This window comes from Henckelia pumila, chromosome 1 (genome assembly GCF_033568475.1).
Source record: "Henckelia pumila isolate YLH828 chromosome 1, ASM3356847v2, whole genome shotgun sequence".
Lineage (NCBI taxonomy): Eukaryota > Viridiplantae > Streptophyta > Magnoliopsida > Lamiales > Gesneriaceae > Henckelia > Henckelia pumila.
In genome coordinates this window covers 79,255,037-79,282,348 of record NC_133120.1, presented here as the reverse complement: position 1 = coordinate 79,282,348, position 27,312 = coordinate 79,255,037, and the positions used below count along the sequence as shown (strand labels likewise).

Here is a 27,312-nt window from a genome sequence, read left to right as displayed (position 1 = left end):
AGTCGGCCATGGTTGGGTTGAGGGCTAGAAACCAAGGCCGAAAGGTTTTTCCGAGAAGGGTGCAGGAGTTGCGCAGGCTAGGGCTTGACGGGAAGGGCCTTCGGGCTCCTAGTCTAGGCCGCATGGGGTTCGAACCAGGGGGTGGTTCGAACCGGCAGGACCCTGGGGAGGTCCTGCCGGCGGGGCTCCGGCCACGGCGGCCGGAGCTGGGCTGCAGCAGGCCGGGAAGGCCTGCTGCACACGCGAGTCGGCGGCCGAGAGTGGGTAGGGTGACTAAGGGTTCGGGTCTAGGGTTTCCTGATGGGTCCGGGTCGGGTCTTGGGTCCGGGTCGGGTCTAAAATAATATGGGTTAAGTTAAGTGGGTCCGGGTCCGGGTTATTTAAATTGGGCTCGAGTATTTTATTTTTAAAGTATTTTACAATTTATGTGTTTTTGAGTCAAATAAATTGAAATAAAATTATTTGGACTCCCAAATAATTTTATTTGGACTTTTAAAATTTTTAATTAAGTTAGTCCATTTATTTTATGGGATTTTGGGCCCATAAAAGTTAATGGGCCAGTCTTTGGGTTTTTGGGCCCAATGGGCCAGTTTAAGTGTTATTGGGCTTAGTGTAATTTTAATGGGCTTTATTAATTTAATTGGGCTTAGAATAATTATTTGGGCTTAAAGTTTGAAATAATGGGCTTAAGTATGTTAATGGGCCAGTTTTAAGTTAATGGGCTTGAGTGTTAGGGCCAGCAGTCCAGGACCATCCATGAGAAAATTTGCATGTGTCCTGATTATATATTTAATTATTTTTATGCATTTGAGTTATTTTAATATTTATATGTTAATAAGAAATTAAATTAAATATATATGATGGACACACATTTTATTCAAGTACATGCATTCATGAAATAATATTTTATGCATGATTTAATGTTTAAGTTGAGCAATAAAAATATTTTATGTTGGAAGTTGAAGTAGTGTGACAATTTAAGGGGGATTCGTCCCCATATGATTGAAGGGCAGTTTACTGCCAATTTAAGAGGTGATTCGTCACCGGCCACGTACGTAGGTTTCCACGCTGATCAGTATTTAATGTATGATTTAAGGTTACACTACGGATACAACCATGCTATGTTAGAAAATAAATTGCTCAATATTGTTATGTATTATGTTATGTATTATGTTTATTTAAGTAAGTTATGTTATGTAATTTTTAAGCATGCTCATTCATGTATATGTATGTATTAGTATTAAGTTGGTTTAAATTATTTTAAACCCTTGTTATGTTAGCATGTTGGGCCTCTAGGCTCACTACACTGGTATGGTGCAGGTGAGTACGCTGAGGATGACATTGTACCCACCGGAGGCGAGGACGTATGAGCATGCATGCAGTGGCCCCGTGACCGTGAAATATTCTGAGTCGCTATGCATGTGATTGTTCTTGTCAGCATGATACACTTTTATTATTTTCAGTGATTGAGGGTCTAGAATATTTATTTAATTTTTTTAGTGCATGCAAACTTTTATTTACTTATGCAGTATATTTTTAATTAATGTTTGACTCAGATATTTATTATATTTTTAAGAATGCATTTTTATTTAAGTATTTAATTGTTTATTCATTTTAAATATTTTTATTCTGTGCATATATGTATGGGCATATATGTACATATTTTATTTAGTAAGTAAATAAAAAAAATAAAAAAAATATTTCCGCATATTTATTTATTATAGAGTTAGGGTCGTTTCAGTTGGTATCAGAGCACGGTCCTCGGAGGGGTCCTCACTGCTATGCGAGCTCAGAAATCCACGCTACCGGTCTGTAAGTTTTAAATGTTTATAGCATGATTTAATTTCTAGAATTTAAGTTAGCATTAATTTTAAAACACTTAGTTATGCATGGCGATTTACGTAAATAAATATGTGGTGGTGCAGAATGCCTCCCAGACAGGTGAATCGACGTGGGAGACCTCCACATCCACCTCCACCTCCACCGCCACCTCAGCAGCACCCCATGACAGCACTGGAGCAGGCCAGTGCCACGATGATGGCGGGTATTACTGCCTTGCTGGAGCAGCAGGCAGCCCGTCCCAGACTGTCCCACGAGGAGGACGTCGCCGAGAGGTTCCAGAAGAAGGGGCCTAAGGAGTTTCTGGGGACCACCGATCCGTTGGTGGCTGAGGGATGGATTCGATCTTTGGAGTCCATCTTTGACTATATGGGGATCACAGACGCCGACAGGGTGAGCTGTGCTACATACATGATGCGAGGCGATGCAGCCTCATGGTGGGAGGGTGCAGTACGAGGAGTCCATCTACCTACTCTGACATGGGCTGAGTTCAGGCGTATCTTCTACGCCAAATATTTCACTGAGGATGTGCGCAGTCGCATGATCCGAGAGTTCATGAGTCTCCGTCAGGGGGACAGATCTGTGGTGGAGTACATAAGCCAGTTTGAGAGGGGCTGTCGTTTTGTGCCCATGATTGCTGATAGTCCGCAGGAGAAGCTGCGACAGTTTGTTGAGGGCCTGAAGGCTGAGATCAGGCATGACGTGCGCATGGCAGACGTGTTTACATATGAGTCTGCAGTCAGCAGGGCTTTGCGTTCTGAGGAGGGTCGGAGAGCGATCCAGAGAGAGCAGCAGGGTAAGAGGCAGTTTGTGCAGACAGGGTATCAGCGACCATCTTCGCAGCCACCTGCGAAGAAGCAGTATACAGGGCCGGCTAAGGGCCCGAATCAGCAGCAGAGGCCACAGCAGCAGAGGCCGCAGCAGCAGCAGAGGGGCGGGGCCCCTAATGCCATAGCTCATCCCACTTGCCCGAAGTGCCAGAAGATGCATTCGGGACCTTGCCTATTGGGAGCAGGAGTTTGCTTCCACTGCAGAGAGCCGGGGCATCAGATTGCTAACTGCCCCAGGAAGAAGAACACCGCTGGTAGGGTGTTCGTGATGCAGGCTGAGGAGGTCGATCCTGACACCTCCTTGATCACCGGTACATCCTATCCCTAGTATTTTAATAATTCTCCTTTGGTTAAAGATTTAGTATTTAATTTGAAGTTCTTGTTATTTGGGTCATTTAACTGCATGTTAGAATAGGAAGCATGTTTTACTTGTGATTAGAATTAAGAACTTGTAGTGACTCGTTTGGGAAAAATTAGAAGTGGTATGAATCTGTTGGGAATTTTCTGCGTGCAGGGAGAATTCTAGTTGGAGGCAACTCCACGTTTGCGTTGCTAGATTCAGGGGCTACGCATTCGTTTATCTCCCTGGAGTTTATCCGGCGGGTAGGCATCACACCTGAGAGTAGTGACAGTGGGTATGATGTTACTATGCCGTCAGGGCAGGTTATGTCTACCTCGAAAGTTATTCGAGGACTGGAGTTAGAGCTGCAGGGACACTCCATTCGAGCAGATGTAGTAGTCTTGCCTTTGAGTGGTTTTGATCTTATTTTGGGTATGGACTGGTTGACAGTCAATGGAGCTTCGATTGATTTTCGTCGGAGATCAGTGTCAGTGAGACCTACAGGGGGCGACCCGTTCACTTTTCATGCATCTCAGAGCAGTGATATTCCTCAGGTGATATCCTATATTCAGGCGAGGAAGTTGTTGGGACGGGGTTGCCAGGGGTTTCTAGCGAGTATTGTCACGACTTCAGAACCATCTAGCAGATCATTATCAGAGTTAGAGGTGGTTCGTGACTTTCCGGATGTCTTTCCGGAGGATGTTGCCGGAATTCCACCAGTGAGAGAGGTGGAGTTCAGTATTGACTTAGTGTCAGACACCGTGCCTATCTCTAAGGCACCGTACAGGCTTGCTCCTACCGAGATGAAAGAGTTGAAGGAGCAGATTCAGGAGTTGTTAGAGAAAGGCTTTGTTCGACCTAGCTTTTCTCCTTGGGGAGCTCCGGTGTTGTTTGTGAAGAAGAAGGATGGCAGTATGAGACTGTGCATCGATTACCGAGAGCTTAACAGAGTCACAGTGAAGAACAAGTATCCACTGCCAAGGATAGAGGACTTGTTTGACCAGTTGCAGGGAGCTTCAGTGTTCTCCAAGATCGATCTGCGATCTGGTTACCATCAGTTGCGTGTTAGGGATGCAGATGTGTCCAAGACTGCTTTCCGGACACGATATGGGCATTACGAGTTCTTAGTGATGCCATTTGGGTTGACCAATGCTCCAGCGGTTTTCATGGATCTCATGAACCGAGTCTTTCAGCCATATCTGGATCAGTTCATCATAGTCTTTATTGATGATATTTTGATCTATTCTAGGAGCATCGAGGAGCATAGACAGCACCTTCAGACCGCATTGCAGACTTTGAGGGAGCATCGGTTGTATGCCAAGTTCAGCAAGTGCGAGTTTTGGCTTGAGCAGGTGGCATTTCTTGGCCACATTATTTCGAGAGATGGAATTGCAGTTGATCAGTCTAAGGTTGAGGCAGTGCAGAATTGGGGCATTCCGAAGAATGCTTCAGAGATTCGCAGTTTCTTGGGTTTAGCAGGATACTATAGGAAGTTCATCAAGGGTTTTTCCTCTATTGCAGTACCCTTGACTTCCTTGACCAAGAAGAACGCGAAGTATAGTTGGAGTCCAGATTGTCAGAGGAGCTTTGATCAGCTGAAGGATGCACTTACTTCAGCACCGGTGTTAGCTATGACAGTGCCACATGAGGAGTTAGTGGTGTACACCGACGCGTCCAAGCTTGGGTTGGGCGCAGTACTTATGCAGAGTGGCAGAGTTATCGCATATGCGTCGCGACAGTTGAAGATTCATGAGCAGAACTATCCGACGCATGATTTGGAGCTTGCAGCAGTGGTATTTGCGTTGAAAATCTGGAGGCACTATCTTTACGGCGAGAAGTGCAAGATTTTCACCGATCACAAGAGCCTCAAGTACTTCTTCACCCAGAAGGAGTTGAACATGAGGCAGCGCAGATGGCTTGAGCTTGTTAAGGACTATGACTGTGACATTAGCTACCATCCGGGTAAGGCTAATGTAGTAGCAGATGCTTTGAGTCGGAAGTCGTCAGTGGTATCATGTTTGACTGTACAGTTACCACTACAGACCGAGATTCAGAGATTTGGTTTGGAGTGCTATCCGAGCGGCCATGCACCGAGCTTGTCAGTGTTGACGGTGCAGCCAGTTTTGAGAGATCGGATTAGAGAGGGACAGTCCACTGATGAGGAGCTACAGCGATGGAGACAGAGAGATGAGGCCAGAGGTAGTCTCTTGTATACAGTGGAGGATGACATCGTTCAGTACCGTGGGAGGATGTGGGTACCGAACGTTGATCAGTTGAGAGCCGAGATTCTAGCAGAGGCTCATGCATCTCCGTACTCCATTCACCCCGGAAGTACGAAGATGTACCGAGACTTACAGTTATCGTATTGGTGGCCCGGGATGAAGAGTGACATCGGGAGAGTGGTGTCAGAGTGCTTGACTTGTCAGCAAGTCAAAGCAGAGCATCAGCGTCCAGCAGGACTTCTTAGACCTCTCCCCATTCCGGAATGGAAGTGGGAGAACATTAGATGGACTTTGTGGTTGGCTTACCGAGGAGTGCCAGAGGGTGTACAGCGATTTGGGTGATTGTGGATAGACTCACCAAGTCAGCTCATTTCTTGCCGGTGAGGACTAACTATACTTTGACACAGTATGCAGAGCTTTACATTAGAGAGATTGTTAGACTGCATGGCATACCAGTGTCTATTGTGTCAGACAGAGATCCGAGATTCACATCTGCGTTTTGGAAGAGTCTGCACACGGCTATGGGGACTAGGCTTCTGTTCAGTACAGCATTTCATCCCCAGACAGATGGTCAGTCTGAGAGAGTGATCCAGGTTCTCGAGGATCTTCTGAGAGCTTGTGTCATTGATTTTCGGGGCTCTTGGGAGACTAGACTGCCATTGGTGGAGTTTACCTATAACAACAGCTTTCAGTCGTTTATAGGTATGGCTCCATATGCAGCACTTTATGGGAGGAGATGCAGATCTCCGATGCATTGGGATGAGGTTGGTGAGCGGATTTTGTTGGGTCCGGAGATTGTGCAGCAGACAGCTGACATCGTGACGCAGATTCGAGACAGGATGAGGACTGCGCAGAGTCGGCAGAAGAGTTATGCGGATGCCAGACGACGCGATTTGGAGTTCGCGGTAGGTGATCACGTATTCTTGAAGGTGTCACCTATGAAGGGAGTAGCGCGTTTTGGACGGAGAGGCAAGCTTAATCCGAGATATATAGGGCCATTCGAGATCTTGGAGCGAGTTGGCACGTTGGCCTATCGTTTAGCTCTACCTCCAGGGCTAGCGGCAGTGCACAACGTTTTCCATGTATCCATGCTTCGGAGATATGTCTCCAATCCGTCGCATGTGTTGGATTTTGAGCCCTTACAGTTGCCACCAGATCTTGTTTACGAGGAGAGACCAGTGCGGATTTTGGCTAGAGAGGAGCGGAGGCTTAGGACGCGGGTCATACCGATGGTCAGAGTCCAGTGGCTGAATCACTCGGAGGAGGAAGCTACTTGGGAGACCGAGGAGGATATGAGGACTCGCTACCCGGAGTTGTTCGGGTAAGTACTTTAATTTCGAGGACGAAATTCAATTTAAGGGGGGGAGAATTGTAACACCCGGTATTTTTAATTACATAAATCCGCCTGCATAATTAGGATATTTAATTATTTAAATTTATGATTTATGGGTTAAATAATTAGGTGAATTATTTATGCATGATTTAATTTATTTTTAAGCATTTAACTCATAATTAGTGATTTTTATGATTTTTAGTATTTTTATTATTTAATCGCGTAGACGGGACCGAGGACGAACGAGATGACAACTTTCCACCCAAATTATTTTATGAGCCTTTTTGGAGCCTTAAAATAATATTTTGAGTTTTATTATCTCAAAAATTTTAAGTATTTAATTTTATTTAATTTTAGGAGTCATTTTTATCCAAAATTAGTCAAAATATTGACTTTTTAGTATTTTTAAAATTCCCCTAAATTATTATTTCGAGTTTATTTTATATTATCAGATTTCTAAAGGTTTATTTAAGAGTTAACTTGTATTTTAATTATCTTAAAAACCTTTTTATTTTATTATTTAACCTATATCTTAATTAATACAAAAATTTACCCTAATCCACCCTAAAAACCAAACTAGCCGATTGTTTCTTCCCCATCAGCCGTCACCTTCATCCCACCTTCTTCTCCAATCGGTCTTCAGCTCTTTAGCACCTTAGGAGGTCGATTTTCAAGGTTCCAAGCAAGCTATCGTCGCCCCGTCGTCCCGGAGTCCTTCCTACGCGTATTCAATCATTATCTACGGTGTTAAGGCATGTTTCTTTCTACTTTTCAAATCTATATCAGTGCATGTATGAGTGTGAGTGGGTAACATCAGAATATAAACTTTTTGACAGCAAGTTTTCGATTTCTTCCTCTCATGCTTTCGTTTTTGGACAAGTATAGTTCATGCTCACGTTTCTTTCCTCCATGGCATGAAAGGGGCTGTTGGCTAGGTCCTACGGGGTCCCTAGGAGGTCTAGGTGAGTCGGCCATGGTTGGGTTGAGGGCTAGAAACCAAGGCCGAAAGGTTTTTCCGAGAAGGGTGCAGGAGTTGCGCAGGCTAGGGCTTGACGGGAAGGGCCTTCGGGCTCCTAGTCTAGGCCGCATGGGGTTCGAACCAGGGGGTGGTTCGAACCGGCAGGACCCTGGGGAGGTCCTGCCGGCGGGGCTCCGGCCACGGCGGCCGAGCTGGGCTGCAGCAGGCCGGGAAGGCCTGCTGCACACGCGAGTCGGCGGCCGAGAGTGGGTAGGGTGACTAAGGGTTCGGGTCTAGGGTTTCCTGATGGGTCCGGGTCGGGTCTTGGGTCCGGGTCGGGTCTAAAATAATATGGGTTAAGTTAAGTGGGTCCGGGTCCGGGTTATTTAAATTGGGCTCGAGTATTTTATTTTTAAAGTATTTTACAATTTATGTGTTTTTGAGTCAAATAAATTGAAATAAAATTATTTGGACTCCCAAATAATTTTATTTGGACTTTTAAAATTTTTAATTAAGTTAGTCCATTTATTTTATGGGATTTTGGGCCCATAAAAGTTAATGGGCCAGTCTTTGGGTTTTTGGGCCCAATGGGCCAGTTTAAGTGTTATTGGGCTTAGTGTAATTTTAATGGGCTTTATTAATTTAATTGGGCTTAGAATAATTATTTGGGCTTAAAGTTTGAAATAATGGGCTTAAGTATGTTAATGGGCCAGTTTTAAGTTAATGGGCTTGAGTGTTAGGGCCAGCAGTCCAGGACCATCCATGAGAAAATTTGCATGTGTCCTGATTATATATTTAATTATTTTTATGCATTTGAGTTATTTTAATATTTATATGTTAATAAGAAATTAAATTAAATATATATGATGGACACACATTTTATTCAAGTACATGCATTCATGAAATAATATTTTATGCATGATTTAATGTTTAAGTTGAGCAATAAAAATATTTTATGTTGGAAGTTGAAGTAGTGTGACAATTTAAGGGGGATTCGTCCCCATATGATTGAAGGGCAGTTTACTGCCAATTTAAGAGGTGATTCGTCACCGGCCACGTACGTAGGTTTCCACGCTGATCAGTATTTAATGTATGATTTAAGGTTACACTACGGATACAACCATGCTATGTTAGAAAATAAATTGCTCAATATTGTTATGTATTATGTTATGTATTATGTTTATTTAAGTAAGTTATGTTATGTAATTTTTAAGCATGCTCATTCATGTATATGTATGTATTAGTATTAAGTTGGTTTAAATTATTTTAAACCCTTGTTATGTTAGCATGTTGGGCCTCTAGGCTCACTACACTGGTATGATGCAGGTGAGTACGCTGAGGATGACATTGTACCCACCGGAGGCGAGGACGTATGAGCATGCATGCAGTGGCCCCGTGACCGTGAAATATTCTGAGTCGCTATGCATGTGATTGTTCTTGTCAGCATGATACACTTTTATTATTTTCAGTGATTGAGGGTCTAGAATATTTATTTAATTTTTTTAGTGCATGCAAACTTTTATTTACTTATGCAGTATATTTTTAATTAATGTTTGACTCAGATATTTATTATATTTTTAAGAATGCATTTTTATTTAAGTATTTAATTGTTTATTCATTTTAAATATTTTTATTCTGTGCATATATGTATGGGCATATATGTACATATTTTATTTAGTAAGTAAATAAAAAAAAAAAAAAATATTTCCGCATATTTATTTATTATAGAGTTAGGGTCGTTTCAGAACTCGTGTGTGACTCGGGTTCGGTCAGTAGGTTGCCTCTAGGATAGCCTCATCATTTTCTTATCTCTTAAGACTTTGGGGGTATATCAAGTGTAACTATTTTTTTGAACCTTGGAAACCTCGCGTATCATGAAATTCAGTGGTACTGTCAAACCATTCATTGTTATGTGAGTGTTTATATCTTTTGTTCTGGACAAAATACGTGATTTATGCGCGAGAGTTTGGATCATTTGTTATTCACGTATCTTGCAGTCAACAAAAAAACGTGGGACGGATTTCGATTGTGACTCGTATGCGCTGCGATGACTTCCATTTGAGGTGTCTAGTTGGTGGAGTATGTGAGTACTTGGCCAGATGTCAAGATTTTGATTCTCATTCCAACAATTTCTTGGAATAAAATGTCGCACAAGTCTTGCCTAGTGCGGTTTACCTGACTAGAGTGATTTGCATACTATTGAATTTGTCTGAGGTTTATCCAGTGCTCACCAAAAAATAGCGACTACGGATTTTTATGTCATAAAAATAACAATAAGCTTACTATTATAATCATAACGATACCAAGTCTGAATCATGGGGCGAAAAATAAATTTTCATGATATAACACACCTAGCGTAATATATCTCGAATTACGAAAGCTCGGGTTCTAGCTTTTTTTTCATAGTGCATCATGTTCGAATCATCCTGTTTGAGATTACTTGTGGATCTAGAATTCTAGACGAGCTTTTCTATAAAATCCAATTGCATGTCTTTTGATGGATAAACATTAATTCTATCCCTATGATTTAGCCATGAGAGATATAGTTGCACAGCTAATTTGATACTTCCTGACTATATTATTGTCTGAAAATGCCTAGCATTTTTTTAAAAAATAAATATATATTTTTGAATTATCGATAAAATTTTAAACAAAAATGGGGAGATAATTTAGCAAACATTTACTATTTATTTTATCTATTAAAACGATTAAGATAGTTATTCTAAGTATTTATACCAATGTATTATTAAAAAGTGTAGATATATTGTGAAAAAATATACTAAATCGAACCGAGACTTGAATATATTTTAAACAAAAAAATGGAACCAGTCAGTTCATTTGATAACTACAATTTTCCCTTTATAAACTTTGATATGTCGACAATTTTCATCGAAATATTTGTTTACGATCGGATAAAAAAAAAAAACCAGTGCTGTATCTCCATATTAATTTTTTTTGTTTTGACATTAAACTCGACATTAGTTCGTATTTAAATTTCTAGAGGAATAATGCATTGTATTAGCATTATTATATGTAGATGTAGTCATGTGATACGTTTATTACAATTTTTTTTTTATAAAAAAAAATCATGAATTTGAAACTATTAGAGCTCTGTTTACTGTACACGTATTTTAATTTTATAAATGTTTTTTTTATTGTTTTATAAGTGAAAAAACTTAAAATATGTGTTTGAACAAGATTTTTGAAAAACAAAAATCAGTATTTTTGAAAAAAAGTGTTCTCAAAATATAATTTTTAAAAAACAATTGAAATGTTTTTTTTAATTATTTTTTTAGGAAAAACAAACTTGAGTCAATTGAAATTGAAAGGTTTTTATAGACGGATGTCAAACGCCTTATTATTTATTTTAACTATAAAATAAATTTTTAAATAGTTATACAAACACATTAATTATCAATTATAAAACGCTTTTATAGAATATTTGTCGGGACGAATATTTATTTTCAATACAATTTTTAAAATCTTCTGTAAAAAACATTTTATAAAAAATATTTTATAAGTAGTTATAACGGAACGCTATTGTTAATTGGGGATGATGTAACCATCTTAAGATATCAAGATGTAATTTAAAATTTAGATCATAAATTTGTATTGTTTTTTTTTTTAAAAAAAAAATACAAGTAAAATCTATATATTATATTCCCAAATCCCAGCAGGGATGAAATCAATGCAAGCTGTATTTGGGCCAACTTAGAAAAATCTGTATTTGGGCCTTAGGTGTAAGGTCATGTCTTGGGCCTAAGCCCGATTTTGGGCGAATCAAGTTTTTGCATGGGTGCCTTCAAAACGTGATCAGATTATAATTCTAATAATCAAGTACCAAACATATAAACATATATGTATATTTCTTACAAAAATTTACAAGTTAAGATTCCCCTATTAATTACAATTTCCCCTTATTATAATTTTAATTATCAAATATATAATATATTTTTGTCCAATATATATATATATATATATATATATATATATATATAATATTTATACAGATGTACATATGTATAAATTGGTGAAGCTTAAACAATGAGTAAAAGTCTCTTACTTATGTTTGGCTAGGTTGATAGGATTAACCTATTGAAAGTTTATTTATTGGTTATTTATTTCACACCAATCAAATAATAAATTTTTTTATCGCATCAATCAAATAACCGTGCATAAGTAGAATGACAAAATTAGATAGCTTCATATGTTTATTTACATTTATTAATTTTTTTTTGAAAGATAAACTCGTAACTTTATTAATAAAATTATAATTTATCATCTTATTTCAAATTCATCAATCAGACAAACATATTATTCATCTAATACCATTCCACTTCATACTCAAATATTTTAATAATCAAAATATTATTTATTCACAAATTATCAAAGTGGGTCGGGTCCCGCTAGTTTGACCCGCCCTATCCCGTTAAATAGACGGATTGAGTTGAAAATTTTTCAACTCACTCAAAATTGCGGCCGACGTTTCACCCCATCAAGCGATGGGTTGTGGTAGGTTACAGGTCAAATAACCGAATATAACTAAAAAAATTTGAGGTTTGTCCCGCAATGCCAACTGACTAGTATTGATAGAATGTGGATTGACCCGTCTCGTCAACTCATTTTAACAACTCTATTAGAGATATTCATTTATCTAGCAAGGGTTTTTAAAACTCAAGGAAATAAGTAAGTTTTTTTTCCACATAATTCAACCATGAAAAAATATTCGTGTAATAAATCTTTAAAATATGATTACGTAAATGCATGCACACATACTTTCCATACAATTTCTATAATATGTAAAAAATACATGGAATAATATTAGAAACTACGGGCGGTTCTCCTCACTTTTGTAAGATGGTTTTACGATGTTATAATATTTTTGATAGAGCAATCTGATCTTAGAGTAAAAAATAATATTTTTGACATAAAAATTAATATGTTTGAATATATATGTATCAAATCAAGTATGAAATATATCTCAAAAAATTAATTTGTGAGATAATTTCACACAAATTTTTGTGTTGAAGCTAAGTGATCGCGGAATGGGGATGTCAATGTCAATTGCAACAATGTGAGCATGGTTTTCTTATTATATTTTCCCCCAACAATGTGGATACATATGGTTGTGAACTCGTTGGTCTCGTGAAAAATTTATGTTGGAATGGCAACTTGCCACCCACATTTGATTTTATATTTCTATACGGTTCACAAATTCTGTTTTCTCATATATCGTGATTCGATTATCGATATACTTATCAGAATTTTTATAAGAATAACGTGTTACGTTAAATTTTTAACAGATCATGAATCTAGATTAATTTTGATTATATTTACAATAAAAAATAATATTTTTTTATGAGTGATATAAATCAGAGATATACTTCTAACAAAATTGATATGTGAAACCTAGGGATGACAATGGGTCGGGTCCGCATCGAACCCGACCCGACGGGGCGGGTCCATATGCGGGTCCGAGGCAGGTCACGGGTTTGGCCGGATCCGCCCTGCCAAAAATATATATTAATATATAAATATCAAATATATATGTATATATATATATATTAACAATATATAATTATATTTTTATATTAAATAATCAATATTTTTATTCATAATTTGAGTTTATAATATTTTTGGGTTGAAATAATTTTAATATACCATTATATTTTTAATATAAAAATATATTATTATAAAATTTCTTTAGTTTTTAATTATTAATTAAATAAAAAATAATACATTTTAACTTGTGATAATATTTTTTGTACTAAATATTCTTAATATAAATTTGAAAAATAAATTTAATGATTTTTTAATTAATTTGTTAACTTATTTAAATTTTTTATTTAATAAAATTTAAATTATATTAAATTTGGCGGGTCCAACGGGTCTAACCCGGATTGAACCTACCGGGTTCACGGGGCGGGACGGGTCCAAAGGAGACGGGGCGGGTCTCGGGTTTGCCCAAACCCGCCCCGAACCCGACCCGCTGCCATTTCTAGTGAAACCATCTCACATTCATTTTTGTGCTTTTAATAATTCTGAGCATAAATTATAAACTATAAAGTTAAAACAATCTCTTTATAAAGATAAATAATTTAGCGAGATAAATTATATAGTATATTTTGGTATGATTTTAAAATAATAGATTAATTTTGTGCATATTTTTGTGATAATGACCATATTACCCCACCACCAAATTTTTTTTTTTGTTTTTCTCTCTTTTAATTTTAAAGTTAAATTACAAATTTTTGTGAAGGCAATTAAATTACAATTTGATATTATCAAATTTAAAATTTAAACCATTTTCACAAATATGTTGTAGTCGAGATTCTAAAAAGCGTGAAGTATGTCGAAGCGTGGGAGCTAAGCTTCAAGCCTTTTAAGCTTAAGCATGATTACTACTAGCTTAAGCGTAAAAAAATATTTTTAATTTAAATATAATTTTAGTCATCTCAAACAAATTAACGGAGTAAATAATGAATAAATATAATAAGTTCAAGTGTACTGCATTAATTTTTTGTGAGATTCTAATTCAATTTATTTCATCATTCATTTTATATCTCGTGTCATCAAACATAAACTAAATTAATTGATCTAATTTAAAACATTAGCTGTAAAATCCTTCAATATGTACTGCATTCACATTATCGCTACACTTAACCATACAATATTGTACATTTATAACATTGCGCCTAACAATCACTCACTAATAAAATCGCTAATTTATGATCTATTTTCGTCTTAATATTAATCAATTTTGGTTTTTAGAAAAATCACATTTGAGAGTATTTAACGACACTCCAAACTTAAACGATGCTTAATCAAACTTTTTAAAACACTGATTTTAGTGCGTATTTTACCTTCTTTTAAAACGAAAACAATGCAATAGTTTTTCCATCCTGAAAAGCCTAGCTATTTCTTGTTCATTATTTCCATATTTTTCTTTATCTTCCTTGCTAGGCCTTTGTAGGCAAACGATTCGTATTAATTGCAGGAACAGTGCAGGCCTGATTGGGGGCTTGTGAAATTGTCCAATGAATTAAACACTCAACCTTCAAATTTTTCCGTAAACATGATATAAACTTTTTGGCCGCGCGAATACCATAATATGTAAACAACGTTAAACGAGAATCACGCAAATCGTAATTCGTACCAGACAAACCATACTTGACATGATCTGTAGAAAAATGTTAATAAAAAAATTGAAATCGAGATCATTTTAACATTGGTCGAACATTCACATTAAAAAAATTGGAATTGTGGCAAAATAACGTTAGTTTTTATATTAAAACTTCATAATTTATTAATAATAAATAAATGCCCGATCTTCATGATCATTGGTGATATCACATTAAGATATCCCGGGTAAATAGGACCCGGGATGACGATACCCCGGATGAATAGAACCCGGAAAGATGGTATTAGCTTCTCGAGACAGCGGAGCAGGTCCTAGCCCGACTATCTTTAGGAAATATGGTGATATCATATTACGATACCTTGGGTGGATAGGACCCGGGAGGATGGTGTAACCGCAGCATATTAAGGAACCCGGGACTGGGTGGCAGTAACCTAGGATCTACGAGGAAGGGTTAACCTGGGAAGCCTTAGCACCCAGACCGATACAGGAGATCGAAAGGAACCCGGGTAAGGGGTCTGGGAGCTAGAACCTCCCGGAGTAAGGCTTCGGAAGTTAGGAAAGGAAAGGAAAACCAGTGGGGCCTCGACTTTTCTATTTTTGGGGCCAAAAAATGGCCACGTTTATTTAAAGTGTGTCAGGTTCAAATCATAAATCCAATCATTACTAAACACGATCCAAAGGAGTGGGCTCTGTCCGAAAATTGTGGGGGTCTAAATCACACGTGATAACCATCTTATCACCCTAAAAGTTGTCAGTAAGGTCATACCCAATAATCATTGAGGACCCGGGTGGACGAGTATAAAAGCCCATCCTGAGGGGCAAGGTAGGGCTATAGACTCACTCTCTAAAAAATATTCGTATAACTTCGTCTTCAAACGGATAAAATATTCATATATTTTGTATTTTCACCTACCTTTTCCGCTCGGAAATTTACCATCTCCAAATAGTCATTTTGTGATAATCGCATCAATCATGATAAAAAATTTTGGGATCGATGCTTGAATCAAAATCGATTGCTTGTTCCTTCACACCGCGGTCTGCCTCTGCCACAACTTTCCGCAGAAGGCAAAAAATAATACCGTGTAACACAAGGTGTTTTCTGATCCGTGATTTGATGTCATATATATATATATTTTTTTATTTTTATTTTTATTTTAATTAATATTTTTTTGCGTAAAAAGTCGTGTCCTAGCTAGGCATCAATCACCACCCGTACAAACCAAATACTTATGAATTTTTGGTGTAATAATCATTAATAATATAGCATGTTGAGTTGTAGTTGACCAAAGTCGTATTATATAATTGGGAGGGAAGCAGAGCCACATGCATGCATACATGATACATTTTTAATTATTTATTTATTAGAACATTTTTTGTTTGATAAAAAAATTATTTATTAGACTTGAAAATACAAAATTTTGGGTCGGATCTAGCTACCTAATCGTATACCTAAAAAAAGGATTTTGAACTATCGAAATTTTCCAATGGGTAATGCGTTATTGACTACGTACGGTGGCTTCTTCCAAAATCTGACTTGTTATAATGGAAAAATAATCATATCATGAGATCCATTATTGTGTGGATTAAAAATTCTTCAATCCTCTTTTATTCGTCTTTTATTTGTTCCCAGACTAATTATTAAGACATTATAATTGTGTATTAATCAAGTGTGACTTAATTATAAGTATTGTATAGTGGATGTATTTTACGATTTGTTAAAATATTGTAAAATTATTTGAACTTTTTCTTAGAAGATAAATTATTCAACTTTTAATTAAAGGAAAACAGAATTTACTGAGATTTTCGTGACATAAATATTCCTCAAATAGAGAGGTGAGATGTTGGTCCAAATACATGTTAAGACAAATTAAACTTAACTTTCATCATAATTAATAAAATAAAATATTTACTACATATTGAGCACACATGATACATCACTATATTTTTCAATATATTATATATTTTAAAAAATATTTCTGATTAGCAATTTTTTAAATTATTTTTGTTGAATTGATATGCATGCATGAATCATGATGCAATAATTTGGTAAGGTAGTGGAGAGATTGCTTGGGAAAATTTCAAATCAAATATAGGTAGTAGTTCTCTTGTGGTTATTAATTTGGTAAACTTTCATCTTGTGAGATGATGGAAGTTGTAAGTTGTAACTTCCATTTGTATCTAATAAGAGTAAAACGGTCTTGTAGATTTATATACGTGAGGCGATTTGATCTAATCATATGTATAATGAAATTAATGTTTTTTTATATAAAAAATAATATTTTTTCATATATTTGATCAAATAAGAGATCCGTATCTCAAAGTTGACTCGTGATCGGTTTCATGTGAGTTTTTTGAAATGAAAATAGTAAAAAAATATTTAAAAACACCAAAAATGTTTTTTTTTTCTTTTTAAGAAAATTGTCCTTGTTCTTTTGTTACATAGTTATACATAATTAGACGAACGTGATGTATATATGCTAATATTAAATTCAGAAAACGATAATAATAGTTGGATTGGATCAACTAATATTATCTAATGATTTAAAATATGTTATTTACTTTTTTTGACATAAATTTGTTATTTACTTAAAAAATAATAATATATACCTAATAATATTCAAATAAACTAATTTAAGTATGTTTTGGAGTAAAAAAGTCAAAATTTGACAAATGAAAATAATGAATGTTGCCAATCTAATAAGCTTTTTCCTCTTCTCAAATTGTTTGCCATGAAGGAAGGCATTAATCTTGCAAATCACTTTCAAAGTTTCAAAATTGGATTGTTGAATCATATGTTAGGACATCAGTCAATGCCATACATCATCTTTCTCCTTTTGTCCATGGATGATCCAATCGCTGCGGAAACCCGAATCCATTGCAATCTTTCGGCTGGTATCATTTTTAACTTGCAAATCAAGTTGCATCGGAAAATAATTTGTAATGTTTGGGGAACTTCGAAGTTTGATAATGTGTTAATGAGATCCTACACTATGGAAATTATCCAAATCATATATCCGATGATCAATATCTCTGCACATGAACATAATTAATGATATATTATTAATGTGACAAATTAATCATGAGACATTGAATTTATGAGTATTGTAAATTAGATTGAACACTATACCCCTCCATATTTCCGAATACTTTCTGCACATTTTCCTCGAAATGATCAAGAAGATGGCTAACAGAGACAAATAGCCGAGTGAAAAGGACAGCTCGTTGAAAACCCATCACAGTCTTTATTTGAGAGCTGATTCAAGACAAGTCAAATCATATCATAAGTCGTAAGTCCTACTTCACTAATAAAAGATATTAATTCCTCGCCTTTATTCAGTCCCTGCATGCCCTTCAATCCGGTTTTGTCTATGCTAAAACATGGGCAGTGTCCATGTACTGCATCCAACGACCTAAATTTTTTGGAATTTGATATGATCTCATTTGATATGATTTGAAATGAGATCATATCAAGTCCAAAAAAACATGGACCATTGGATCTCCATTTGAGCACTATTCGAATAGGGTAGCATAGACAAAACCCTTCAATCCATCTTCATCTTGGCTGGCAGCCTTGATTGGAGCCCCGAGATTGATCTTCCTATTGGCTTTATAAGATTATATAAAATGCATTCAATTCGTTTTCATCTAGGGATGTAAACGAGCCGAGCCGAGCCGAGCCGAACAGTATCAGGCTCGGGCTCGGCTCGTTTGGTATATGTGGAGGCACGGGCTCAGCTCGAGCTCCAGCCGAGCTTTTGTAATAAAGCTCGGCTCGGCTCGTTTATTGAATTTGTAAGCTCGGGCTCGGGCTCGGGCTCGGGCTCGGGCTCGGGCTCGGCTCATTTATCATATGAAACGAGTCTGGCTCGAGTTTGGCTCGTTAAACGAGCTCGTTTTCAAGCTCGTTGGTCGTTTAACTGGCTCGTTAAGTAAGCTCGTATTATGGCTCGAGTTTGGCTCGTTAAACGAGCTCGTTTTCAAGCTCGTTGGCTCGTTTAACTGGCTCTTTAAGCAAGCTCGTATTTTGGCTCGTTAAGTGGGATTGGGCTCGGGCTCGAGCTTGTTTTCGAGCTCGTGAAGCTTAAATACAAAATATAAATCTCTATATAAACTAAAATTAAATTTTTCTTAAAAAAATAAAAATGACAAACATAAATAAAACTATAAAATTAATTATCAAATGTATGTCATATGCAACAGTCCACTACAACGATACACAATATAACATCATTACATTGTACATAAAAAACCCAAATTAGAAAAACCATTAGAAAAGTGCAAACTGCATCTCCAATAAAAATTAAATACATCCTGCAACCAACATTCTTCGCAACATCATCTCTAATAAAAATTAAAAATCATCATGCAATATAAAAAATAAAGTTATATCACAGAGTAATATAAGCAAGCAGAAAATTGAATGCGACGACCATTTTTTAAAATACGTTTGTAATTTTAATTAGTTGTTATAAATATCGGTAATTTTAATTAGTTGTTATAATTATCGGTAATTTTAAATTACGACACGTTTATAATTTTGTATGTATCTAACGTATCGGTAATTATTATAATTATGAAAAACAATTTCTGAAAATAAGTTGTTGTTTTTGAAGAGTTATTTCATTCGCAAATGATGTATTAAGTCGTTGTCTGCAACTAAATTTTTGAAAATATTAAATTAAGTTTTGAAAATATTTTAACAAAAACTTCAGCCTACCACAAATTTATGGACACCTATATGATGACATAGTTTTAAAACATCATTCTACATAATAATTCTAATGATCACATATAAACATCATATTATTTAACAAGAGTGAATTCATAGTTTTAACTTTTAAGTTTTAATCATAATAAAATTTGGTTTTATAATTTGTTTGATAATTGATAAGCTTATTTTTATTACCTATACCAATGAAATGATATTATTATTCCACAAATTCTTTTAATTACATATATATAATGATTTAATTATACCAATGTGTGATATGATTTATATCATAATCTTTTCATCTCAATTATATATACCTAATTTTTTTCTTCACATAGATAATAATATCATTAAAAAAAATGTATAAAATGAATGAAAAAAATTGTTCTTGTATTTTCATGGCTATATACATGCATGTATTTTTGTAAACAAAATTACTAAATACAATATAAATTATAAACCTATATACCTTCCATTTGATTAGGGTTGTATTATTTTGTTAATATAACCCGAAGTATGTTATAAAATTATAATCTAAAATAAAAAAAAATATTATTTAATATTAAAATTTAAGATATTTTGTGTTCTACCTTAAACTTTTACTTGACAATCATAGACACCTAGTTGGTTAACAACTCATGTAATAATAACTGATTGAATGTACAAAGTGTTACATCAGTTGTTGTCCATGTAAGTGCTTAAAATTGTTGTCCGTACGATACCAAATTTATATATATATATATATATATATATATATAATTATTACTAAAACGTAATTACCAATAAAAGAAATAAACATAATCAAATATATGTTTTTTGGTTCAAAATTTGATATAATATTGTCACTATTTTTTATTTTAACTAGTTTTTGTGTGCAAAAATATTCACAAACAATATAGATGCATAATAATGTATCTATTTTTTCTATAAAAATTTTAAATTTGATTAAATGTTATCATTATTTTTTAATTACACTTAACTTTTTTGTATCCATATATATGTGAAAATATCCATAAATTCTATCTGTAATGAAATTATGAATTTGGTTTCACAATTTAAAATTTGATCGAATATTATAACTAATTTTTTTTTTCAGTTAATTTTGTGTTTCCATATCGTGAACATTTATATAAATGAAATATATGCTAATATAAAAATTTTATTTTATATTTGATTAGATGTTATCACTTATCAGCAATTTTCTATTTATTACAATATATTAATTTTTGTTTTAAAATTGAAAATTTGATATGATGTTATCACAATTTTATAATTTCAAACAAATGTTTCGTGTGCATATATATGTAAAAACAATATTAATAATTTTTACAATAATATTTTAAAAACAAATAAATTTATTATATCATATCAATACTTTGATATAAATTTCAAATACAAATCAAAATTTTATTATTTAAAAAAAACAAATTTTTTCTAGGAATATTTAATTTAAATTTTAAAATATTATAGATTTAAATTTACTCAAAGAGCATATAAATAACTAAACCAGTCGAGTTCGAGAAACTATATAAATTAATATATTTTCACAAGCCAAAAAAATGAGTCGAGCCCGATCCAGAACCTGAGCTCAAGCTGACGAGCCACTAAACGATCCAATCCCAAGTCCAAACCCGAGCTCGCAAGCCACTAAACGAGCCGAGCTCGAGCCCGATCTGACGAGCCACTAAACGAGCCGAGCTAACAAGCCATTAAACGAGCCGAGCTAACGAGCCATTAAACGAGCTGAGCCCAAGCCCGAGCTAACGAGCCACCTAAACGAGCCGAGCTCGAGCTTCCGAGCCTATTAACGAACATGTTCGCGAGCTAATGAGCCGAACATCCTTAAGCTCGGGCTCGGCTCGTTAAAATTTTCGAGCTCAAAATTAAGCTCGGGCTCGGCTCAATAAGCTTAACGAACGAGCCCGAACGAGCTTTTACACGAGCCGAGCTCCGAATAGCTCGCGAACAGTTCGATTCATTTACATCCATATTTTCATCGAAGGATTATTTTCTAACAAGTTGCACATGCTCTTGCATTCGGTCGAAGTGTAATATTGAATTTCATAAGGAATTTGAATTTTTTTTATACCTAAAGTTGTACATTTTGACTTATTGTCATGTTAATGAAACTTTAGTTTGGCTTAAAAAATCTACGCAGAATATCAGACATAATCCAATATAAAAAAATGAATGTGGCCAATCATGTGTATTATTACCTTCGTATGAATAAACAATAGCCATGCATTTTATTAAAATATTAATGTTGTCAGTGAGTATCATTTAAATAGAAAAAAGTTTTGTTAACGAGAAGGCCAATCTTGCTATATTTATAATAAAAATTAAGATTTTTGATATAATTTTTTTTAATAAGTTATCATATTCCTCTCATAAAAGATGTTTTCATTTGAATTATCGTGTGTTTTTGTTAAATAAAAAATTAGAGTACTTTTTTTTTTTTAAACAATGGTGTTGGGAAAGATGCTTGCGGTGTCCTTTTTTTTTTTTATCTTGTCAAAATTTCTACAGCCCAATAAATACACATCAACAAATTTTGCCTTACTCCATTCACATTCCCCTTTCCCACCTCCATTAAAGCAGCAGCTCCTTCACCGCCCGCACCATGAAAGCTTGAATCACTGAAAGCTTGCTTCCAATGGGTTGCTGTGTAAGCACAGGCGCTTCCGAAATTTCGAAATCTGAGAGCAAAAAGAAGCGTTGCAGCAAATCTCCACCTCCCACCCATCCGCTCCAAGAAGAAGAGGCGGTGAAAGAAGTACTATCGGAAACCCCCACCGTACCCAGACGCCCGTCGCCTGCATTCCAAGGAAATGGACCAACCCAAACTCCATTCATCAAGGCTGCGCCATTGCTGATGCAAGGACTCTCCTCCAAGCCTCGCCCAGAAGAGAGGAATCCCCGAAACGGCGTCGTCCCCCAGAAGCCGTACGTGGTTTTCGGCGGCGAGGAAGCTTCCGAGGAGGTCTCCGAGATCTGCAGCACTGTGAGCGAGAGCGTCAGTGTTTCCACTTCCGTAGCGGAGAAGAAAGACAACTACGGCCGCGAAAACGACGTCGTGAGTGGGAGACGGAACAGGTCACCGGCGAGAGCCGGGAACCAGCCGTTTCCCGGAGAATGTAAGAGAGATAGGTCCGCCGGTAAATCGCCGTACCGGAGGTCGGAACCGTCGCCGGGCCGTGTCCGGACCGGACCTGGACCTGGAACCGGGTCTGGGAGGAGGAAGGACGGCGGTGACGAAATCCCGGTGAGAAGATCGAGATCTCCGATGATGCGTGCAGACCCTGGGTCAGTCAAACCTAGCCCGGGTCGGATCCAAGCAGCGAGGAAAACGGGTAAATCTCCGAGTCGGGTCCGTACAGGGTCGGGCGAGAAGGTCCGAAAGCTCGAAGAAGAGACGGAGGACAATCGGGACCACCAGTGGCCACCAATGACTAGCAATGAGCTACTGGAAAACCCACTCGTGTCCTTGGAATGTTTCATCTTTCTGTAAGAGCTGACGTAGGTTCTTTGATGTAATTGTTAACACGTTAAGGGATATTTTGGTCTTATCAAAGTAGACCGGAAAAAGTCTTCCCTCTCCCTTATTAGGTTGTGTTTTTGTATAAAAGTCAAAAGGTAAGTTTGGAGTTTGGAGGGAAATATATTCATGTTTAACCTTGTGATATTTTATTAGTAAGTGCACCTTGTCGATATGTCGATATCGAGATCTCAAGTTCGAGGATCGAGTCATAACACTCAACCTTTATAATATGAAAAGAAAAATCTATAAATTGGCAAAATTGTAAAGAAAAACAAAAAATGCTTGGACTATATTTAGAAAAAAAATCTTGAGATGAAATTTTTTTTTGGGCATGTGGCGGCAATTAATGAAATGATATTTAATTTAATTTAATTTAATAATGCACTTTGGGGCTGTGCTGAGGTAAATTATTCACAAGATTAGCTTGGTGCACCATACTCTTCGAGCTCGTTTGGATTTTGTAGAATCATTTTAAAATAAATGTTTTTAAAAGTTACAATTTTTGGTTTTCAAAAAAACTCTAATTTGATTTAAAAGTGCTTATTTAAACACTTTTTTAGTCAACCAAACACCTTGTTAACTGAAAAGCATTTAAAAAAATGTTTTTCTAGCCTGACTTTTGAAACTAAACTGGGTCTTTCTCATGTCACTGTCTGCGGATTGCACCCTCTTAATTGGATTCTTTGCCCCAAATTATGTTGGTAAACGGGGAATATCAAAAGATCTTGTTGATATTGACATGTAAAAATGGTTATGTCCATGCTTGACCCGGATCCCAGATCCTAAAAAACTTGGATATGTGACCAGGGCTTTGCTCGGTTCATGAGTTTCTGGGTCGGGTTAAAGATAGTATCCAGATTTCAGTTTAGATTGACTTGAACACGTTGGATACATGATTATCATGTAAAGTTAACAATACATACAATATTATCATTCTCCCTTCATTAATAGTGATGGATACAAAGGGTAGTCAGTAAAATAACCTTTGATCAAATAATTTTTTAAAACAATGAGTACACTGAGACTGAGTACCATAGTTTGACCAAAGTTGATCTCCAAATTTGCCCAACATTTTTAGGAACTAAACTTGTTAGCAGGGCCCAAAAAATTGAAAATGAGGTGGGGCTAAGCTCTATGAAATTCTCTACTTGGGGTTGAAACTTGAAATTGATCCTATTAGTTGGACTCAATGTTTAGGTCCAATACGCCTCATAAATTAAAGTCCCAAGGCAAAATAAATTCTCACAAAAAGTTAGCAAATTTTGGTCCGTTCGAGGCATTGGATTCTTCAAGAGTTAAGTGTGGGAATAATCTCAAGTTTAAAGCGTGCTGACATTTCCCAAGATTTGACTCCTTTTGTACATGGACTCCATTCACCTGTGGTCCTAACCTTCTTTATTTACACACAGCAGTTCTAGAAATTTTTCACCAGCGGTGGTTGGCCTCCACTAACAAATTACAAAACCGTGGATCGATCATAAAACGTTATTCCAAGGGTAGCATAGACTTTGTAGAAAGGCCTCGATGATGCCCCGAAAAGATTTATTTTCCACTTCACTCAAATATCAATCTCACCGTGTAACTTTATGACAAAGGCAACGGATCCAAGAAAATACAACAATGCATCTCACTAATAACGCTCGTCTCACCTTATAATATACCAGAGCATGTTTTTTCGTAGCCTAATAACATACATACAGGAGAGCAGAGCAAATATATGTATATATACACAGCATGCTCTATGTCTAAGATCCAAAAGACGTCACGTTTTTGCATCTCATCGACTAAATTTCCAAGCCCAATATCACAAGAGTGATTCATGGTTTAGTATAACATGCAGTCTTTCTGGCTATTGCTGATGACTTTAGGCCGAGTTGGGACGATTGTGTGAGTTGGTTAGTTGTTGATGCGATGGCCATGTGATCCGTTCGGGGGGACAAGGGATTGGGGCCGGATGGGCGATGTATTTAGGGACGGTGTCGCCAGGCATTAGTACCGATACTTCTTTGGCGTTGAGGGACATCTGGGAAAAAATGAATTCAAACGAGTCAGTGTCCAAGAAAATGCAAAATAAAACCATCTCCTTCTCAAGTTCACTTTCCTTTTCTTGAGCACAATATTAAGCATTTTGCTTCATGTAAGTTTCTAGATTTACTCTCCTGAAATGAATTTTGGCTCCCCCATGGGACACTAAAAACTACATCCGCTGCAATCAAGAATTCACGTTCTTGCTATTTAGACACCACTTGATTCGTGAGATTGAGATGATACAAATATATAATATGAGGCAAAAAATTGATATATATGAATATTATAACTATTTTTAACTCGACTTGTTTTCCTCCACACTTTTAAATATGAAGTTATAAAAGTCGTACAAGCACAGATAACTAATATTGTCTTAAAATCAACATTATTGGACCAATATTATATTATCCAAAACAATACTAAACAATCGAATACAGCCATAATTCACAGTATACAAGGAACCTAGCTTGTTGTGTGCATTATTAAAGATGGGAAAGCAGACAATAAACTAACAGGAAAACAAACTTTAGTTTTCAAGGTTGACATACTGTCCCAAACAAGTTGTTTAATTAGTCCGCTCTCAAGATTATACGTTTCAATGTACATAAATAAAAAGTGTTTTCCAATTTTGCTAAGACAAACATCATGTTGGAACATCCGAACAGGACTTCAAACTGAATCGAGTTCAAAATAGCTCATTTTTTTCAATATTCAAGCCGACTCGATAAAATCGAGCTCGAGCTCTAATAATATAAAAATCCGAGTGTATATATACATCACAACAAGGGGGGTGGGGAAGAGCTACAGGAAGAAGAAATGAATACTTTTAAGGCCTAAAGCTTCGTCTCTCATTAATGGGAGTAGGGACCAAGAAACCAGCTAACAAATTCTTGAATGGGCCATTTCTTAAATTAGTAATTATACACAGTAGCGTGCCAAAATCCCAGGAACATGCACATGCTGTTATTCTTAAACAATTCAAGACTTTATGGTGTAAAAAACAACACAACCTAATCCACAAATCTCTTTTTATTCAAATATATTATTATTTATTCCCAATTTCCCGCATAATTTCTTACTTCCGGGGGAAAAAAAACATTATCCCCTGAATTTAAACTATTTATATTTCAGATTGAATGCTTCAGAACCAGTGACAAGCATCATACAATTTTGTTTTCTCACAAAGATTTATAAATGTTTGTCCCCTAATATAATAATTTTGACTTCATCCATTCAAGTAACTCTTCCTCCTCTTGCTTGTTAGACACAGAAGCATTAATGTAAATAAAGAAACGTTATTACAATTTTCTACCGAAATCAAGAAACTGGCGAAGATGACAGAACAATTCGGGCAAGTAGATGAATGTGTATGAATTTGGATAAAATCAAAAGAAATGGGGAAAAACAAAAAAAGAAATGATTGGGCCTTTTGTCAGAAAAGTAATCATCAAAAAACCAAAATTTTAATCCAAAGTGCCAAACAGTGAAGTGAGCGAACCAACCAATAAAGGGCAAAAACAAGAGCAACAAAAGAGAAGAAAAAAGGAGACGAAAAGTCAAGAAAACCATATATTTATGTAATAAAACCCACGTAAATTATTATAACAAATCCAAGAGAATGCTTACTTTAGGAGATGGGTAACCAAGCTTCGCATTGAAGCCACCAGCACGATTCTGAGCCTCAATGTCGGACTGCAACCGGCGGCCACCGCCCGCCGTCACTCCAAGCGACGTAGTCCTGAGAAACTTCTCGAATATAGCCATGACAAGAAACATGGAAATGAGAATAGCAGTGGCCACAAACCCAAACGAAACAGCGTTTACAGAGTTGTCAAAGTGAGTCCAATCATCATCTTTCTGCACGTACGGCGGCGCACCACTCGGCGCCGGCGGCCAGCCTCCCCACCCATCTTCCTTACCACCCATTGCAGAAACCCACCTCAAGATTCAAACTTTCAGCAGTATTTAAGCTCCACACGCACACAAAAGGTGGCTTCTGATGTTTTCAGAGACAGGGAAATGCTTTTTCCAGGAGATTTCTTCACGGCATTGCTAGCAAAATGAAGAACAGTTGTATGAAAACTAGATGTGGTGCAATAATTCTACGGACATAAGATCCTTTAATGGGTAGATATGAGACCTTTTTTGGGATTTGGATTGAAGAAATAAGTGTGTGAAGAAAGTGTTTGAGAGAAGACCTCGGCTGTTTTCGACAGTTGAAAGGAACTTCTCTGCTGTGCTCTGTTTCCCGTGCTTTATTATGTATTTGAGTGTGTGGATGATTTTGGATTCACTTTCCTATTTTCGTCTCTTAATTAAGATGACTCTTAATTTTGACTTTTTGTTAGGCTTGGCCATAATTTTATTATATC

At 36.3% G+C, this 27,312-nt stretch overlaps 2 protein-coding genes across 2 annotated transcripts; one reads left to right on the top strand and one right to left on the bottom strand.

The window, feature by feature from the left end:
* The first annotated feature begins 22,027 nt into the window (after positions 1–22,027).
* On the top strand, positions 22,028–22,882 carry LOC140865986 (uncharacterized). Its single transcript, XM_073270841.1, has one exon. It carries the CDS (start codon positions 22,028–22,030, stop codon positions 22,880–22,882), a length of 855 nt encoding a protein of 284 aa, XP_073126942.1.
* A 1,600-nt stretch (positions 22,883–24,482) lies between these two features.
* LOC140876243 (uncharacterized) lies at positions 24,483–27,184 on the bottom strand. The gene is made up of 2 exons (XM_073280154.1): positions 26,567–27,184; positions 24,483–24,935 (listed from the first exon to the last, which is right to left on the bottom strand). Exons 1-2 carry the CDS (start codon positions 26,864–26,866, stop codon positions 24,777–24,779), a joined length of 459 nt encoding a protein of 152 aa, XP_073136255.1. The 5' UTR covers positions 26,867–27,184; the 3' UTR covers positions 24,483–24,776.
* Positions 27,185–27,312: the final 128 nt, after the last annotated feature.

What these genes read in the sequence shown, in the direction of transcription:
- LOC140876243 (XM_073280154.1), bottom strand. Translation starts at nt 26,866, where the DNA reads ATGGGTGGTAAGGAAGATGGGTGGGGAGGCTGGCCGCCGGCGCCGAGT. An exon ending in TTGGTTACCCATCTCCTAAA is followed by an intron (nt 24,936 to 26,566) that starts GTAAGCATTCTC and finishes ATTTTTTCCCAG; the next exon opens with ATGTCCCTCAACGCCAAAGA.
- LOC140865986 (XM_073270841.1), top strand. Translation starts at nt 22,028, where the DNA reads ATGGGTTGCTGTGTAAGCACAGGCGCTTCCGAAATTTCGAAATCTGAG.